The 19,767-nt window shown below is 31.7% G+C and overlaps 1 protein-coding gene and 1 long non-coding RNA gene across 5 annotated transcripts; one reads left to right on the forward strand and one right to left on the reverse strand.

The window, feature by feature from the left end:
- The first annotated feature begins 1,502 nt into the window (after nt 1-1,502).
- On the forward strand, nt 1,503-12,831 carry LOC105320066 (uncharacterized). Of its 4 annotated transcripts, none has more exons than XM_034449941.2 (9): nt 1,514-1,669; nt 2,216-2,302; nt 2,886-2,909; nt 5,998-6,084; nt 6,228-6,308; nt 7,943-8,404; nt 9,475-9,552; nt 10,347-10,495; nt 12,020-12,831. In XM_034449941.2, exons 1-9 carry the CDS (start codon nt 1,633-1,635, stop codon nt 12,233-12,235), a joined length of 1,221 nt encoding a protein of 406 aa, XP_034305832.2. In that variant the 5' UTR covers nt 1,514-1,632; the 3' UTR covers nt 12,236-12,831. The 4 variants fall into 4 exon arrangements, with proteins under 4 accessions (XP_034305833.2, XP_034305832.2, XP_065938627.1 ...); XM_066082555.1 differs by having other exon boundaries at nt 1,514-1,668; nt 2,239-2,302; XM_066082556.1 differs by having other exon boundaries at nt 1,631-1,669; nt 2,886-4,135.
- A 4,675-nt stretch (nt 12,832-17,506) lies between these two features.
- On the reverse strand, nt 17,507-19,377 carry LOC136274361 (uncharacterized). Its single transcript, XR_010712667.1, has 3 exons — nt 19,297-19,377; nt 17,966-18,015; nt 17,507-17,671 (listed from the first exon to the last, which is right to left on the reverse strand). It is a non-coding gene; the product is annotated as an uncharacterized lncRNA (long non-coding RNA).
- Nucleotides 19,378-19,767: the final 390 nt, after the last annotated feature.

The raw sequence follows: 19,767 nt of genomic DNA on the forward strand, positions 1-19,767 counted from the left end.
GGTTCTTACTATTTTTAAGTACAATGTGCAATTATAGCTGCATGTTAAGTGAAATATACTTAATAGAGAAAAGAAACAAGAATGATTTTCATTATTGAACAGGAAAACTGACGAACACTAAATGGGATTGTTTCAGAAGAGTGGAATCTTGAAAACATGACAATGTAGTAGTTTTGGCGTATTCCAATGGCCATGCTATAGGGTTTACAGGGAATTTCTTATTTTGTTTGATTTTTAAATTCTTGAATTCTAAGCTTGTTTTGATATTTGTTAGGGATGAACAAGTATTCCTTTTAAAGGAATATTCGGAATGTAATGCTATTGGTCAGCTCTGTTAATGTATTACGAAAGCATTACGCTACATACAGTAAATATAGATATAGCACCGTTTTGAAGATTTCCGAAATAGCTTTATTTTTAGTAGGCGAATTAGACTGCTGGTGAATATTCTCTCGCATTTGTAAAGAAAAAGGCGATTTAAATCATTATGTATGTAGCTGTATCAATGTTTATTTTTAATGCAATCGGATAAGAGTAACGTTTTAAGCAATCTACGTGTAAAAGGTTGTCATTGCATAGAAAATAAAGAAGTGCAAGGTGCAATGCTTGTGCAAGCAGTAAAAATTGCCGGATGCTTCATATGGACAGAACAAAAATAATTACTTATATCTGACTGTCCTTAGATATTGTGGTACGAAAATCCAAAATTTAATAAAATATAGCCCTATATTTCATGGCACTCTTCCTTTTTAAAAAGAATTACTTATCATCCTAAAACATCGAAACTAAAGATAAATTTTTATTGGCCGTTATCAAAAATAGTAGAATTGCAGTATTTTAAAGCTTTTCTGGAGTCTTCTTCAAATACACATGCACTTTTAACATAGACATTATACTTGATTGTATATTTCAAGTGCCGATCTCCAAGTAAGCTAGCTTATTATTGTTTCTCAAGTGATATTTTTTTTAAACAATAGGTTTTTATGGGGTTTTTTTTGTGTTTTATAATGTTGTAAATTTTTTTAATTTACTGGTTGGATGTAAATACAAATTAACAACATGACAACTTTTGTCATGTTGTAAATGTAAATTTTGTATTTACACCAACCCAGTAAATTAAAAATTTACAGGATGACAGTTTCATGAGCTTAATAAACAAATGTAACAGTTGAAGCAAAGTTTAACGCTTCATCTTCTATCAATAAACGAAAAGGATAACGTGTTTACCCAATACATTGAGACATTAATATCTTCATATTTTTTCTTTATAAACTCCGTTTTTGCTGCACCATAGTTAGAATAAGCTCGGTTTTGTAATAGGATGCCAACAGCTCTGTGGCTTTTTTTTTTTTACCAATAATTACCAGCTTGGATTAAAAGAACACCACATAGATAAAACTGAGAAACTTTAAACTGCAAACTTTAAATATGAAATGTTAAAAAATTAAATACGCATTGTTATAACTTCCTGTTTCGACTTCCCGCATCATATTAGACATCCGAAACAAATTGACTTTCATCATTTAGTAAATTACTTATCGAAAGCAAATCGCCTGCTCACAATATACTATTTACACTAAAAATCGGAACACCTTAGTATTCTTTTTAGTTGAATAGTCAATATATCCTAGAATGGGCGGTGGTGGAAGCTGGCCCAGACAACCGCAAGGTAGTTTATAAATAAGTGTACTGTTTGTTTTTTATGAAAAATCTAATCGTAATAATATCACTGTAAATAAATAAGGTTGTATTTTTCATAAATTTGATCAAAATATTAATTGTCATTTAAAAGGTGCCTCACTACACCTTGAAAAAGTTTCTCAAATCAGCAGAAAATTACTTGATTATGATAGAAAGCATGATGGATAAGAAGTATTTATGTCAAATAGGCGAAAAAATGTGCAATTTTAGTAAAAAAATGATATTTTCAAAAATTTCATTTAGTAAACATAAACAAAAGCCCCAGGTGGATTCGAACTCATGACCTGCAGTTCACAAGCCTGATACTTTAACCACTGAGCTATGACGATATACATTTGAATCGATTGATACAAACAGTTTAACAAAACATTTAAATCGCCATCTTGTGACGTAGTGTCTTAAAAAGTATAAGTCTCGGTGTAGTGAAGTACCTTTAGTTAATTAAAAAGCTCAATGATAAAACATCGAACGATGCAGATTTATGGTAATATCCATTCGACATTTATGTCAATAGGAATTGTTACTGAATCTATTTTGGGTCCAACTACAAATGTGACCTCAACATCTGGATTTGCAGATACTTTCAGTGTTCCATTGTCAGGTATTTTCTAATGAGGCTTTTTTTGTATTGATATTGAAAAGGGTATTTTTATACATAATTTTTGATAAATATGCAAACATAAGAATCCTTTTATCATAATCGGAAATCAGCTACAGTGGAACGGATCTTATAGGCATTTATCGTGAATCTGAATTAAATTATGGCATGCTTTTTCTAAAGACTTTGAAATTATAATTATGTCACTTGATTTTTAACAATTGAAATATATTAAATTTTAGTAATTCGCCTTCTCATAAGATTTATTCAGTGTTATCAACTAATTGATTAGGATTTGAATTGGTAGACAAAAAATGTTCCTGATACTTACAAACGTAAAGTCATCACTATTTCTAAGGATCTCTTAAATGAGAAATGAAAATACCAGTCGCTGATGTGCCCTTATATGTTCATCGTTTTGAGAATTTATTATACTAGTAATGCCTTTTTAAAAATCATTTAACGAAAGTTAGCAAACTTTTCTATTAGCGTCAAAAGTATTATTTTGTAAAATCTGTAATGTTTGTATATCAAATGGATTGATAGAATGAACTTTTAGATATGACTTCAACATTTTGATTTGCAGATAACTACAGTGATCCGTTCGCAGGTAAATATGTTCTATGGAGGAAGGTGTAAATATATTCTAAGAAAAGTATAATTATTATTTTGCTTTAAGTATATTTCAATTTTCGTTACATATGACACGTGTCGTTGATTAATCAGCAAAACTTTGAGTACTAGTAGATGATTACTTACATGTAACTATACTAGTTTATCGTAAATTTATTTAAAATCACGAGTTCTAGGATGCTCGTAATTAGACATGAACAGTTCAAGGAGTGTTAGTGTTGTACATGTATAAAAAATTCGTTGGCTTGTTGCGTTACTTAACAAAAGTAGAGTTAAACGTATTTCTTTACACACATTAAGTACTAATTTCCGGTAAAGCGTCCGGTGTAGGCATAATTTGCTGTCGATACTGGCAAAACACAACGTACATTATTTACATCAATCAGCAAATTGTATCATATGAACACACAATTAGTAAATTAATTGGTATTAGTTGGTATACTTCCTACACCAAGAAAAGAACATTGTGTAAAATTTAAGCTACATGTCTACGCTTTTATCTAAAAAATACAAACGGCTCTTATACCGATAATCTATTATAATCTATTATGATTTAATGCTAATTTTAATAATAATAATAATAATAATCAATTATAATATAATTTGGTTATACATGAATGAACGTTAATTGTCACTTAACCTTATAACTGAAATGAAATACCAACTCATATATTTATCAAATTTAAAAAAATAATCATAAATATTAATTCATATTACGGACATGTTTTCACAATAAAAAAAATCGCGATTATACGAAGATGAAGAGAGAAGAGGAGAACTTTAGACGTACCGTTCTTTAGCCACCAGAATGATTTACAAGTACAACAAATGACTTCAGAAAAAATCAGAAGACTATGCTGGCTGAGTGTGAATTACGGTATTTGTGTTGGTCAAAACTTACCATCAATGTTTCATATCTGCCTTCTTGTTTGTCATTTACTTTCAAAGAACTGATAGATTGACCTCTTATATGGCCGGCGGACAAGCTTTTGGGTTTTGTGCCTAGTTGCTGACACATAATGTAACGTAAAAACAATTACTTTCTCGTTCTTATTGATATCCATTGTTATGTTTTAATATCTGTGTATTTTTGTTTTGTTTTTATAATGTAAATGTTTTCCGGAAGATATATTTACGAATTACCATCATATATTGTAGTTACCACATTCTATAGCACAGATGCTTGCTGATTGGACTTTGTTGGTTTGTACTTAATAGTTGTTGATGCATTTTTATTGATTTGTCATTGCAAAAGTGTTATTGATGCATTTTCAAATCTTCTTTTTATTGTTTGACATTGATAAGCAAACAACAAATACCTTATCATAATACTTTATACGGAGTTATTTTCGCCCCGTGTTATTTCGCCCTTCTTCATTTGCAAACGGTTTTGATTTCGCCTATACAACGTTGTGTTTTAAGAGATATATTTTAAGACATGGAAACGTTTTAATTTCGCTTGCTGACGACGAGGACAAAAGGGGCATAATAAGACAAGGCGAATATTTCCCTGTATACAGTTCTCAATAATTGTTATCATAGTTAGGGTTAACTTAGCTTTTCTTTTTTAGTACATGTAACGTAAACTGCCGTTCCAATGGGGAAAAATGAAATTCCTTCATGATGCATATATATATATTTGCAAGTATTTGAGGTTTATTTTGTTGATGTTACGTTTGCCAGTGAAAACATCGTAATAAATCAGATAAATAGGTAGGGCCCCCACTCCCCTATTTACATAATCTGGGTACAAGGAATTGTCATTGTATTAGATAAATAGGTCGGACTGTGTGTTACATAAGTAATAAAAACGTATGTATTTCAAACTAATATAATTGGTGTTTGCAAAGGAACATCTAAAACATTCCGTGACGAATATGAATTCCTTGTTTTGAGTTAGACTTGTTTTATATTGATAGTTTTATTCACAATATGACCAAAAAATGGCAAGTATCAATAAAATATTTGATGGGTTTTGCGTGTGAATATAGAATTCTTTCCAACATCCCCCCCCCCCCGAAAAAAAAAAAACCCAAAAAAACCAAAACAAAGAGATTTAACTACTGGTGTAATAGCATTTTAATTACTCAAAAGCTAAAAATAAATGAGAGAAAACATTCCGTTGGAAATGCAACCTTTAAGCCGTCAAACCATGATGAATGCATTTGAATATTTTAAGGTTTTTCATAATAATGTATTTATATTATCGAGATAAAAACAAAACCAGCAAAAGTTGATATATTGTTATTCAGAGATTTTAATTAGAAATTGGGTGTTCAAAAGAAGGACAATTAAGAAGATAAATTTCTATAATGAACAAATAATAAAATAAGCCATGCGTGTTTTGAAGGATGTTTTTTTCAAAGAAAGCAAATATTTACTTTCTAAAAGGCTTAATAAATGATATGCTACATTCAAAACAGGACACAGCACAATTAAACTAATATTGAAACCATATGTATATCATAAACGAATAAACACTAATGCCATGAACAATCTTTCTGAAGAGTCCACTAATATTTCTAAATTATATACATGTAATTTCCTCGGACTAGTTATAATCGCTGCACCATTTATATGCATGCAATGTTAAATGCACAATGTTTGTTTCGCGAAACTCCCTTTAAATAATAGATGTTTAACATAGATTTCAGGTTCAAAGGATGTTATGCTCAATAGGCTATTGTACATCTCCTTTCTTGAATCAAAGTTCTGATAGTACTGAAATAAAAGTTAGCGATCACTCCTTATTCAATTTAAAAAGTTGTCAAATTATGGGAATCAGCCTCCATTTTAAGCCGCATGCTACAAGAAATTTAGGAAAGGGCTATTGTTGATGGAATTTGTGATGACAATTATGTTGAATATTAGAAATTAGAAAATTCTCAAACTCTAGTCAATGGGATTCTTAGTTTTTATGTGCTCATAAGATTTTACTTCTAAACAACTTCCTTATTTCCAACACTACTTACGATGACTTTATTTTAGTAGTATCTACGCAGAAAACAGGGAAATCACGACGAATACTTGTATTGTTGATCACATTATATAACATTATACTCTAGGATACTATAGTGAAAAGACCGATATATCTGTCATGGGTGGACTTTGGAGTAAAGATGAACCGCGGAGTAAAGCTGAACCGCCTCAAGGTATTATATACTCTGATTTTATTTCCTTCTAAGATGAAGATTTAAGGAAAAAGATATGTCGTGAAATTTTGACTGAAAATCAGACAACTGTTAAATTTAGATGAAAGGTCACCTACATCTTTATTGTCTAACATTTCTTTCAGTTTCAAACAACGGTAAAACAACAACATCGATCATTGAACTCCAGGAGGCCTCATGCGATGAATATATGTTTGATACTACAGGTAAATAAAGTTGATTTATTTCATATTAATATCTTTTACATCTTGCGAGAGGATGTTCAGTCTTGATTTGTAAAACCATACGATGGTAGGTTTCTTAACATGACTTTCGCACCTATTGGATAAATACGTTCCCAACGAAAAAAGAATGTTCATTGATTGTTTAAGCTATTTATTTGGAATTGAAAGGATAGAATATCGTATTGAAAAGTGTATAATCCCATTTGCTGTATGTTTCAAAAGCAAAGAAACCATTCCAAGAACAATAAACTTATATCAAGATTAAGGTCTCATATAACACTTACAGAAACCACATTTTGTACGATGAGTTTAAAAAATCGGCATTGACTTTGATTTTTCTACAAAAGAGAAGCGAACGATATTGACGCACTCTAATTCCTGTAAAAAGTTTACTTTAAAGCTGCTCATGGCTAGTAAATAGGCACTATCCGCCATATTTCTTTTTTATCAACGCTATCCCTATAACCTGTCTATAAGCCACAGTCCTCTTAGCAGTGTTAAGTATTTCGCTGCAGAGGTCTCACCTATGTGGACGTACACCTTGTCTTGTGTTACTCAGTCGCAATGAAATTATCAAATTCTACGCATTTCTTTTAAGCCAGAAAAATACTTGCATCAAATAAACAGGCCAAAATTTATTATTTAACAGAATATGCACATAAAATAAGAATTAAATGCATAAAATCCAAAGACCACGAGATGAATACTACACGTCGGGCACGAGTTTCAGGTGTGCAATCGGGTGAAATGAAATCGATAGGTTTATATAGCACTACAGAGGATATCGTGAAGAAAAATCCGTGACATAGCATGCGACATTTTTTATTTCCATAAATCTAGACAGTAGACAATTTTAGCTTTGCAATAACACCCCTGCGAATGTTATTGTCATTTAAATTTTAGACCACGTGGTTTTTTTTTACCCTTTCAGTTTCACAGTAAAAATCATGCCTCGTGTAACCACTATACAATAGAGATTGTAGACTGAATCAGCAACCATGATTTTCGTTGAGTTCATTTTTTTAAAACAAATGTACAGAATCAAATTATATTTAAGAAAAAATATTCATATAGATGTATTTCATTGTGTTTGTACCAATTTTTACAAACAAATTTACTATCATGAATCAATCATCTATGCTTCTACCTGGTTCTTACAAATAGCTGTATTTAAAAGATTTTCATGTTTTAACATAAATCAAAGTAAGATATGATATAAAAAATAACCAGTACTTATGTATTTTGAGAATATTATCCGAACACTTATACTTCCGCTCGAAATTTCACAGGAACTGATCAAATCTCGGTGAAGTCTCGTGAACTGTCATTTGAGCATCTCTGGATATATTACATACTTGGCAATGATAAAGAAAACATTCCGAACACATTCGCAAACCAACTTCGAACACGATTGTTACGCTATATATCACTTCAAATCCTGGTAACAGACGTATGTTCAGTTGTTGCCGGTATATCCTCAACATTGATTTTAAGAAACACAAATAATGTTCGTAGTATAAGTTATAATGATTTTTTCCCGTGTCCATTACCTAGACTTGATTTCTATATGAATAATGTAATGTTGTATTACATTTTTTGAATGTTTATAATTTCAGGATGTAATATAACAATACAGGGAAAGTTACTGTTAGTTTTGGATTCCATCAACTCGACTTTAAGAAATTATTTCTCATGTTTTTGTGAAGTTGTCCAAGCACGACTCAATAACACCAATGTGACGATCGAAATAATGGCTGGCGGAAACCAAACGTCATGTAGCAATCCTGATATCCATTCAAATGTGGATGAAGCCCTTCTTGAAGAAAATCTGAAAGATCTTAATTTAGTATATGAACCCCAAGACAGATACGCAGGCATGGCGGTATTGCTAACTGACCGCGGATTCACCTCCGAAAACTTTTCAGCATTGTCGGAAGATCAGGAACCCTATGTGTATGTCGTTAATTTTGGTGAAAATGAAAGTGAAAATAGCTCTTGCCTTCGTCAGTTTAGACAATTAGAGGATATTGCGCAGATAAGCGATATTGGACTGGAACTGGAATCAATGGCGTGTAATCGTATGTAACTTTATTCTGATTTGTATGATAATTCGGCTAAACATTGAAGAAAAATGCTACAATATTGCACTTGTCACAATTTAAGTTTACTGTGCACCCGACCATTTTCTTTAAAGTTGTTAAAACCAAAAAAATAAGGATATTTTTTCCATTATTTCACAACATACATAAAGAAAATCAATCGATAGTATGTAAGTTTTGCCGACGACTAATTTTTCTGTGTGGAGAGTTTTGTAGAGTAAGCTGATTATATTAAATTAGCATTCTTTAAAACGTTATTACAATACATGTAAACATTTCATTATAAAGTTTTATGCAAGCCGACCTTGAATTTGTGAACAGAACCTGTAGGCCTTAGAGTACATGTTTAAATCAATATCAAGGGATTTGATCAACTTTCAGCTTAAAACAATGCAATCCAAATGCCTGAAGTAATATTTAGGCCAAATTTTAGAATACTTTTTCTCTCTTTATAGTAAACTGTATCACTGATCCCCATTTTTATAATGTCAGTTACAATCTGAGAATAGATTTAAACAAACTACATTGAATTAAAAAAAATGATATTCAGAAAGATTCTATCTGAAATTGAAATGATACTTTTGAAAAAAAAGTCAGTTTAAAGTGCAAAAAGGTTATAAAATTTGTGCAGCTTAATATATGATGATTTTTCTTCTTGCATACCATATACAATCTGATCATTGAGCATAATTGAAAAAAACCCAAGAACAAACAAAAATCCTTAAAAATGAAAAAAAAAAGCTTAAAAAAAGGGAAAAGGTCCTTTTAGATAATTTGTCACATTTACATGTATGTTTTAATATGTTACTCATATCAGAGTGTAAAAAAAGTCTTTCAGAAGTATGTCATTTCTGTTTTTGTACCTAGCTGTTTAGATTAATATACTTTTCTTGAGATATATGATGCAATTTTACAATCAGTCACTTTTAACATCTCAAAGTTACTGTAGTGTTTTGGCAGCAACAGTTATCTATTAACTGTAAACCACAAATCTTACCTGAATGTTTTTTTGGAACGTTTTGATAGTAAATTGTATTTCTTTTACACAGCTAGAAGTTTTTATATGAACAATACCTGTGTGCGTGAAATACCAAGTTCATCCACCCCTTCTTTGGGAGTTAATCAAGGTATTTTCTTTTAAATTAGAAGGTTGCACTCTACAGGAAAAAATATTCTCTGACATATTGCTTTAATTTGTATTCAATTTTGGGGAGATTTATAGCTGTGTGCACCTAAAGTTTTTTTTGTTTTTTTTTGGTTTTCTTTTCTTGTCTTTCTTAACATACCTTTTTAGTTGAAATAATTTGAACAACGTACATATAAGTTTACACGACACTTTTAATTCATGGAGACTAAGTGGTCAACAAATTAATTATAAATCTGGCTTAATCATTTTATTATGATATTTTTACTATACCCAGTTATTAAGTAAAGAAAATATCAAATCGTTTTGGCTTTTTTTGAACATTTTCCTATATCTTTATAAAAAGCTATTCCGCTGTAGATGGTAAATTTAGCCTAAGATATCCACAACCATTTAGGTCCCTTAATATTGGCCAGGGAAACATCCTTGTAAATCAACAGAAAAAACAATTTCGTGACACTGAAGTTTTTGTTTATAAATGAACAATGTTTTGCTCCAATGTAAGATAGACTGCCTGCAAATACTTCAATAGAATATGAAACCTTCAATCATTAATTCGTTTCATCTGGTGAAAAGCTTATTGAAATGCCAAAATGTATTTCTCAATATTTAAATTTATTTATTTATTTTTTCTTCTTTAACATACAGATCTATAAATGACAGGTACTACCTTACTATCAAATTGTAAATGTTGTACTTAAACCCACTCAGTAAGTTCAATATTCTTAATTATCAGTATGGCATCACTTTGATTACTAGTAACTTTTATTTGGTTAGTGGCTAGTTTGCCATTGCTCATTTCGAGTGTTGTGGCTGCTTTGGTCATGGTTGTTTTCATCATCCTGTTCTTTGCCAAAAAATGTAAAAGACGAGAAATGTGTAGGAGCAAGAACACAGATATGGAAAACTCTGCTGTAAACAGTGGGGTAGGTTTTTCAATCAATTCATTTATTTGACAATTAATCACAACTATAACGTAAAGGAAATACTGAAATGCATGTTCTGCAATACAAAATAACAATTTTTGGGCATATTAAATGTTTATTTATATCAGTCACGGCTGATACGATACAATCTGATTGAGCCTGTAAATACTTCAATGAATCCACGACTGATCGCGTTGAAACCAAGTCAACTAGCATTTTAGGTCACCTGATTCACGAAGGCGACTTATTGCGATTGGTCTTCCTTAGTTGTCGTATGTCGTCCGTTTACAATTTTACATTTTTAAATTTATTCTCTAAAACTACAAGGTCAAATGGGTTTTAAAAATCTCAATGATAAAAAAAAAAATCTAAATTTGCAATTTATAACACAAGCGCGTACGGTTCTTCATAGGCGGGGTCAAATATGAAGAACAGGAAGCTTTTGAAAAGTATTCTTCTCTTCGCTTAGACTTGTTGGATTAAAAATAAATGCATGATCTATGAAGCCCTTAGCCAAATTTGTGAAATCCATGGCCCCTGTGTCAAGGGGTTCAGGTCCTATGGTGGGGCCAATATGGCCATATAGTAATATATGATAAATCTTGGAGAATATCTCTCTCTCTCTCTCTCTCTCTCTCTCTCTCTCTCTCTCTCTCTCTCTCTCTCTCTCTCTCTCTCTCAATATATACCCTCCGCCTAAAATGTGCAATGCATGAATCCTTGGTTAAGTGTTCAGGTTCTTGGGTTGGGCTAAAATCACCACATTATGAAAATGTATTTTTTAAAATTTTCTTCTGCACTTCTACAGTCTTGAACGATAAAGTAACTGCATTGTTAATTATCTTCATAATTCAATGTCCTCTTCTTAAAAATTGTAAAATTCACTGATCATGGGTGTGAGGCTATTCATTGTTTATGGGAGGGGGGGGGGTGTATATTGTACGACAATATAGTAAGCATTCTTTTGGTCCCTTGAGTCACCCAATTAGCCATTAATCACTAGTCCTGCGTCGTCAGCTCACAATTTTATATTTTTAACTTCATCTTAAAACTACAAGGTAAATTCTCACTTGGCCCTTTGAAATTAATAAGTGTTCTATTTTAGTAAATCTAATTCAATTTACTATGCATATGTGCATTATAAACGAAACTGTGAATATTAAAGGACATTAAAGTATAAAGGAGTGTAGGTCTCTTTTGACCAAAAGTTTGTAATCTTTTGGTCCTTGAAGCTAATATATACGTTATCCGAGACTCCTCTAAGGTTTGCGCGCTCCCTTTTTCATGAATTGACGTTTGTAAACATGAAATGAAAAACTCGGTTGCTACAGAGAAGTCTTGGATGATTGTATAGGCTCTCCAAAATAAAGCTTAAAAAGACTCTCTAACAGGTCCAAATGGCTATAGTACTCGCCGAGGCATGTGGGTCTTTTGTTTCATAACTATTTTGCAAACATATGAAATGCATGATATAAAAAAAAAAACAATTCTTTGAGATTTTTTCATACATGTTATTCATTGCAGTTTGGGACTCAGGAAGGTTCTGAAATTGGCCTTTTGCCTGTAAACGATACATACAATGAACTTCGGGAACACGAGAAACGGACAAATGACGATGGGAATCAGGAAAACTATCACCATTTGGATTTGACTTTTGTTAAAGAGAAGATTGACCCTTCACAGTATGATCATGTGACCAATAAAAGTGGTCCTTACGAGTTTGTTATATCACCTGGCTGAGAGTCCATTTCATCGTTTTATCATTCACCATTCTTTTAAAACAATAACAATAAAGAGAACTATATATTTATTTTCACTCACTGATGACGCCAGCATATATTAATGTAAAAAATGTATACATTATATGACTTTCTTCTCCCAAAATAATGACATTACATTTTTGTTCGACTTTTATTAAATACTAGTATATGCCTAATTGGTCATTATGAAAAAAGAAATTGACCTCGCCTTTCATTTGACCTCGCCTTTCATGTATATGGAATCATAAATCACAGAATTCATTGTTCCCTATTTTATATATACAAGTATATTTTTACAAAGTTCGAGTTTAAAAAAAAACCCATTGATTGATGATATATATTCAATCGAAAATGGTTTGTTAAAGAAAAACATAACTGAAGAATTGCAGTTGAAAAATATTTTTTCTATTGATAAAAATGCAGGGTTAGGAATTTTGAAGGACACCGGCAAGACATTAATAACAAATTACATGTATAATGTTCCAGTGATAGAAATCGTATTTTTTGTGTTGATTATGATATGCTCCACCAAGCTTTTTTCTTTTAAATTAATAAACTCTCACTCTTTGAAATATTTATACGGTTTGTGATTTTTCTTTAAATTAGCGTTTGTGTTAAATTTGCAACACGCCACGCATTTTAGAGTGCATGTGCAAAGTCGAAATACAAGTAACTCTGTCACTGACACTCCCTTACTAAATAAAATACAAGCTTCAAAAGAGAAGAATGACAGTATTTTCTTTGTGTATTGTGAAGTACGTTTTATATAAAACACTTAATTCATTGTTGCATTCTATTAATGACCTGGTGCACACGGTGCATATAAGTACAATATAGGATGAGCTCTGTTAAAAAATTCACTTCATTCTTGATATTCAGTTTACCACAGTCAACGATCAAATAAATGAATCAGCGTACTCACAGTTTGTACTTGTGTAGCTAATTCGTTTCTCTCCAAATAAACAGCGTTCTTATAAACATACTTTTCTAAATTTATACTTTAAAATATATATTTGCAAATTATAAATAATTGAATAGACATTTACATAATACTAAAGAAAATGCATTAAATCAATATTTGATATCTTAAAATATGTTCAAAATGTATATTATTTAGATAAATCAACAGAAGAAATATTACAAACAGTTACGGTTCAAAGGTTCCCCTAAGTCTACTTTCTCGAAGTATTTTTCTGCCAGTAGATGCTAATATTTGGTGCAATTGATTTTTCTATAGCCAAAAATTGTATCATGCTGTTTTCATATTCTTCATGAATAAACGATGCCACCCCCCCCCCTCCCCCCCCCCCTCCCCCCATTGTCCTCTCTTGTAGAAAAAGAAAAAATCAAACTTGAAATATATGAGATGAAAGACAATTAACCATACTTCTGATGCGTCTTTCCTCACTGCTTCTCATACGGTATTTACATGTAACTGCTTATTGTAGAAAATGCTGTAGATTTTTTGATCAGATAGAACATATTTGAATGATTAAAACGAAAAATAAAATGTGTTTACAAACCAGAACCTCTCGAAATAAATTTATTAATAACTTAAAGATTAACAGCAACTTCATGTTTTGTTTCAATCACCCCGAATCTAAGGTAGATTGATTCAGTTAAACAATGAAATGCTATCGTTGATGATTCATTCGGGATATGAAGGTAGCGACATTGCAGAAAAAAATACATAACCTGCGTTAGCGAATCATCAAGGAAAGCATTTTAATGTTTATATTAATATCTTTCTTTTAACTAATTAATAAATTGATTTTGAAAAAGAGTTAGTAAAATTCACGAAATTACTGTTAACGTACATAAGTACGTTAGCTAAAAGAAACGTCCACATCGTATCATGTGAAACTTTGGGTCTGACAACACGATGAATATTTGTGCAGTCCGTGATTTTCCTTTGGTCGCTGTAGGTTTCGACCAATCGATAAAAGGCGTGTCAATTTCATACCTGTCAGTTTCTTGTCAGTTTCAGCCGCTGTAGATTTCGACCAATTGATTAAATAGGGCGTGTATATTTCAGACTAGTTGTTTCTATAGAGCTAAGGATTAACTTTAAGTTTCCGTAAGAAATAGAAGAATTAAAACTTGGTAGATGTAAATATAATATAATATCAAGTTTAAACTTTCTAAAAAAAACTTTGCAAGATTCTTTTTGATAATTTAAAAAAAAAAACTTTACAAATCTGCTTGCTTCATTACATTTTGTATTTGTAAAGATTAGATATAACTATACAAACTATTGTGATTACTATATAGCAGTCTGGGGGCGAAAATACATAGATACCTTTTTGTTATTAAGCTTCTACATTTCAATATTTATATTTTGTTGAAAGAGATGTCGATTCTGCAATTGAAATAATCTGAAGAATTTTGAAGAAGATATTTTTTATATCAAAGTGGCTTACTACACCTTGAAATAGTTTCTCAAATCAACAGATAATTTCTTGATTACGATAGAAAGGATGAAAATATAAGTAAAATAGGCGAAAAAAAAATGTGTAACGTTGTATAAAAATTTGTATTCTAAAAAATTTAATTCAGTAAGTGTGAACAAAGCCCCAGTCAGATTCAAATTCATGATCTGCGGTTCACAAACCCGATACTTTAAACACTGAGCTATGAAGACATTCAACCTAAACAATATATACAAACAAGTTAACAAAATATTTAAATCGCCATCTTGTGACCTAGTATCTTGAATAGTAGAAGTCTAGGTGAAGTAGGGTACCTACACAGTCAATAAGAGGCATTAACTGTACATTTTCTTTTTTTCATCGCCTCATAAGTTTGGCATCCAAACCTCGATCATTTATGAGATCGCAATATAAATATTTTGATACCGTAAACAAATTGACATTGATTTTTTTCCCCTCTGTAATACAAAAAAGTTCTTAATTAGTGTACAATTCGTAATAAAATACCGATGTTTTCAAAGTTAAAATATTATCACAGTCTCTGTTTTTATCAAATATTTAAGAAATGATGACTTCAAATTAAAAATCCAAAATATATAGTTTAAAATTCTCTCTTGAAAGAAAAAAATGGTTCATCAGGTTCATTACATTGAACATATTTAAGCTTTATGCCTCCACTAAAACATTTAACATGCAAAAATTATTTATATATGCTTAATTATATAAAATGTTGCTTTGGAGTTTAAAAAAAAAGACTTTAACCTAACAACAACCCAGGTGATATCAGCAGTAGGATAAGCAGCTTATCAAAGGACTCCTTTAGCAGGTAATGAATTGCTTTTGATCGAGAGGATTTGAGATATTTAATGTATCATTAACAAAAAAAAGTTTAACAAAAAGCGAAGCGAAAAATGCAGATAAATACATAGTTATTTTTCATTCTTTAACACGAAACTTCAACGGCAATGTCCAAATAAAAAATTAAAGAATCATGAAAACTATACGCATGTTGCGTCTTTTTTATTTTGCATGAACCTATTTCGCGACAAAGTCCAAAAAAAATGGAATTTAGTTATTGTTATTCATGTCCACGTCGTTGAAACAGAAAGTTTCAAAGCATTCAGATAAGATTTAAAACAGAGGACACGTTTCTTGCGTATACTAAGAAAATTTTATAAAGTTCATCGTCGCAACGATCAGAAACAATGCACTATTTTTTTCAAACATTAGATTCATTGTTCTTAGAACATCAATAAGTCAATACACTCCTACAATGACGTCAACGTATCTCTTGTTATATACATGCTTAAAGTACATGTAAAGACAGCGTTTAAATATGTTGCCATTTGCGTTTAAAGGAAAAACAACGTTAAATTGTTTAGCAACAGAGTCGAGAACAGTGTGCATAACATCATCGATATTAGAGTAGTATATTTTCTTATCCAATCGTATTCAAGAAAAACACTTCTTGGATTTGTTTGATAAGATTTCAAACATCAAACATAAGACCTTGCCCTACACAGGGCGAAAAACATCATTTAAGCAAGTCCTTAAAGGCGGCTTAAAGATGGCGTACATGTAAAGGTGGCTTAAAGGACATACAATCTTTAAGCCACCTTTAAGTCACCTTTAAGCCGAGCTTATAGGTCCTTAATGTCCAGAATTCTTTAAGGCGCCTTTAAGCCATCTTTAAGCCACGTTTAAGCATTTACGCTCCCTTTAAGTTGTCTTTACAGTCACTATCTTTTAGTTCCCTTTAAGCCAAGTTTGATCAAGCTGAACAACAAAAACATATATTAAATGCAAAAGCTCTTTTATAGGGATGGAAGGGGATGATCCCAGTGATGATATAATATCCAAGGAAGGGGGGTGTTCCAGGCGGTTTTAATTGTCGCTGCATTGAGCACAGATCGCTATCATCAACACCGCTCCAATGGACACAGATTGTTCTTATAAAATTCTTTATAATTTTTTTTTTTGCTTTCAGAGTTATTGTAGGGGTGAGCGCAGTCTCTGATCTATATCTGTGCATGAAATTATATTAAAGTATGTTTGTTTCCTATCATAAATTAATCGGTGAAATAAATCTCTCTCACTCTCTCTCTGTCTCTCTCTGTCTCTGTCTCTGTCTCTTTCTGTCTCTCTCTCTCTCTCTGTCTCTCTCTGACTCTCTCTGTCTCTGTCTCTCTCTGTCTCTCTCTCTCTCTCTCTCTGTCTCTCTCTCTCTGTCTCTCTCTCTCTGTCTCTCTCTCTCTGTCTCTCTCTGTCTCTCTGTCTCTCTCTCTGTCTCTCTCTCTCTGTCTCTCTCTCTCTCTGTCTCTGTCTCTCTCTGTCTCTGTCTCTGTCTCTGTCTCTCTCTATCTAATCGTCAAGGGGGGGGGGGGGTGTTGAGCGAAATTAATCAACAGTTTGTTGAGCGAAATTAATCAACAGTTCTACAACATCGTCACACGCCCTATCAGATGTACATGTATTCTTCTAGGGGCAACATTAATTTGTGCTTATATATTTTCTTAATAAACTTCCTGCTCTACTGATTCTAGTATGGAGATAGAGAGTAATGGACTCAAAAGAACACCAAACATGTCTGTATATACAATAGGTTCATTGTGTTATGACGATGACTTTTTGCATTACATATACAGTAAAACACGGTTATAGCGAACACGCTTTTAATGAATTGACGCTTACAGCGAAGTGAATTTCATTCCCCAAGTCTCTATTTCATGTTGTAAACTTGACGGATATAACGAATTACGCTTATAACGAAGTTAAATTGCCCATCCCTGGGACTTCGTTATAAGCGTGTTTTACTGTACATGTACCTTAAGTTCTTTATCTTGACTTGGCGCCTCGTCATATAGTGTCTGGGAGAACTTGACGTCACTGATTGGGTCAGCGTCACCATGGAGAGCGAGGAATGGCCAACTCACCAATTTTAGGTTTCTTGGATTTTTGCCGCGCAGTCAAGCCAGGCTTTTCCAAGTCTGCAAAGGGATATGTAGAGAAAAAAACCGATATGAATTAATCCAACTGATAATACATGTATAACAAATCCCATTAAACTCTTAAGGCCAATATTATTTTATATTATCAATCAATATAATAAACAAATGGCGTTGTTTGTTTTTGTTTTTGTTTGTTGTTTTTTTGTCAATTTCAATATTAAACAGTTTGAACATCTATCATATTGTGTGTTTACAGTGGTTGCTTGTTTTATTTTCATAGATATATGGAGTGAAATCAATCTTTATCTTAGATTTCTGTATGCTATACTTAACCCTGCTTTAAATGCCGAGTGGAACATGGGATCATTCCTAATGCTCTCAACCTGTAATCAAAGTACTGAAGAACTGACGGGAGTTGATTTTGTCGATGTTTATTCATTTTAAAATCAATGATATGCTATTTTGCATGACAGGTACATGTTGTTTCTAATTTGAATTAAGGTAGCTCCATACTCGTAAAATTCTCTGAGGAAAGTTGAAAAACTGAACTGATTTCGACTTAATAGACTTAAATGTCATCAATTGTTAGAAAAAATATACATGTCATCACACTTTTTGAGATGCCAGATAAACATAAACTAAAGCATATTTTAGCATTAGAAAAATGTATTTTTTTTCTGTTAGAGGTAAAATCTTGTAGGCAGAAATTTGTTTTTCTTGTTTAATTTTAATGTCAACTTTATCAGAAAACTGAAATTACAAAAATATTTTAAAATTAATCGTTGGAATAAGAATAAGAAAAACTATAGCATTTAGACATACAACTGAGAGAAAAGTCAGAAAAAGAGTTATTTCCCCTTTGCATAAATAAAATATATAAAAATTTGGAAATTTAGTATAAAATTAAGTGCGAAAATATCTTTAACCTACCAATAATTCTAATTACATCCATGTGATTATATTCACATAAAATAAATAAAACTATCTTGCACAATTTTTATAGAATTCAAAGTTTTACAAAAATGTGTGACGACACAGAACACTGGATCTACTTTAAGCACAGTTTTATAATATGTAGTGGACTTTTTCGACAAGAATGTCGAGAAACCCCCATATGAATCATGTTAAATAATATTTAAAGATAATATTAATTCAATCAAACTATGTATCAGTGATAGAAATATTTCTCGAAAATTGTATAGATCCAAGCAATATTGAACTCTAGTCTCGTTCAACCAAACGTATGGCTGACACCGTAAATCTCCGACAAGGATTTACAGAGACAGCCGAGCGTCGAGTTGAACGAGACTATATTGAACACTGGCGTAGGAAAACATACGACCACAAAAAAATATTTTAATTGTTCGTACAATTCATAATCTGAGTATTTTCAAGGTATTTATAAATAAGTTTCCTTGAAAAACAATGCTTTAGCATACATTAAATCGAATTCATCAATTATTTTTAAGAACTAAGTCTTGTCAGCAACAATGATTTGTGATGAGGTCCAAATACTGTTTCACTTTCGGTTTGTCTGAGTAACTGCATAGGAGAGTTGATTGAAATCAACTCCCAAAAAATGAGATATTAATCGTCATCAAGCAGTGATATATCTTTTTATCTAAAATCCGTCATCGCCAAAAGTTATTTATTTTCAAACTCACTGTTTTAGGATCACAGGACACCTCGTTTGGGTCAATGTGAAAAAGTACCCGTTGAGGGAACACTTTTGCGACGATATTTTTTCAAGAGAAACATCTACAACAAATTGAAGATACATGTATGTAAGAGTAAAATCTAGTGGTAATTCATTACTGTACCGGTGATCATGAATAATTATTTAAATATATGTAAGAGGGTAAATATGTCACATACCCGGCCTGGTACATCATACAATTGTATGTACAAGTATATGTATACATCATTTGCAATTGCCACATGCAGTAAATACGTCACCGATTATTGGTTGCATTGTTTGTTATAGAATTGATAGTCTAAAAATCATGTATAAAATTAAACATCAAAACATACTGGAACCGCGCCGTTATCAGGAAAACCGGGAAATTTCTTCCTTGCATTTCATTTAGCTATGAATTAGATGAACTTATATCTACTCGGTTTAAATTTATTAACTA

This window comes from Magallana gigas, chromosome 4 (genome assembly GCF_963853765.1).
Source record: "Magallana gigas chromosome 4, xbMagGiga1.1, whole genome shotgun sequence".
NCBI classification, from domain to species: Eukaryota; Metazoa; Mollusca; class Bivalvia; order Ostreida; family Ostreidae; genus Magallana; species Magallana gigas.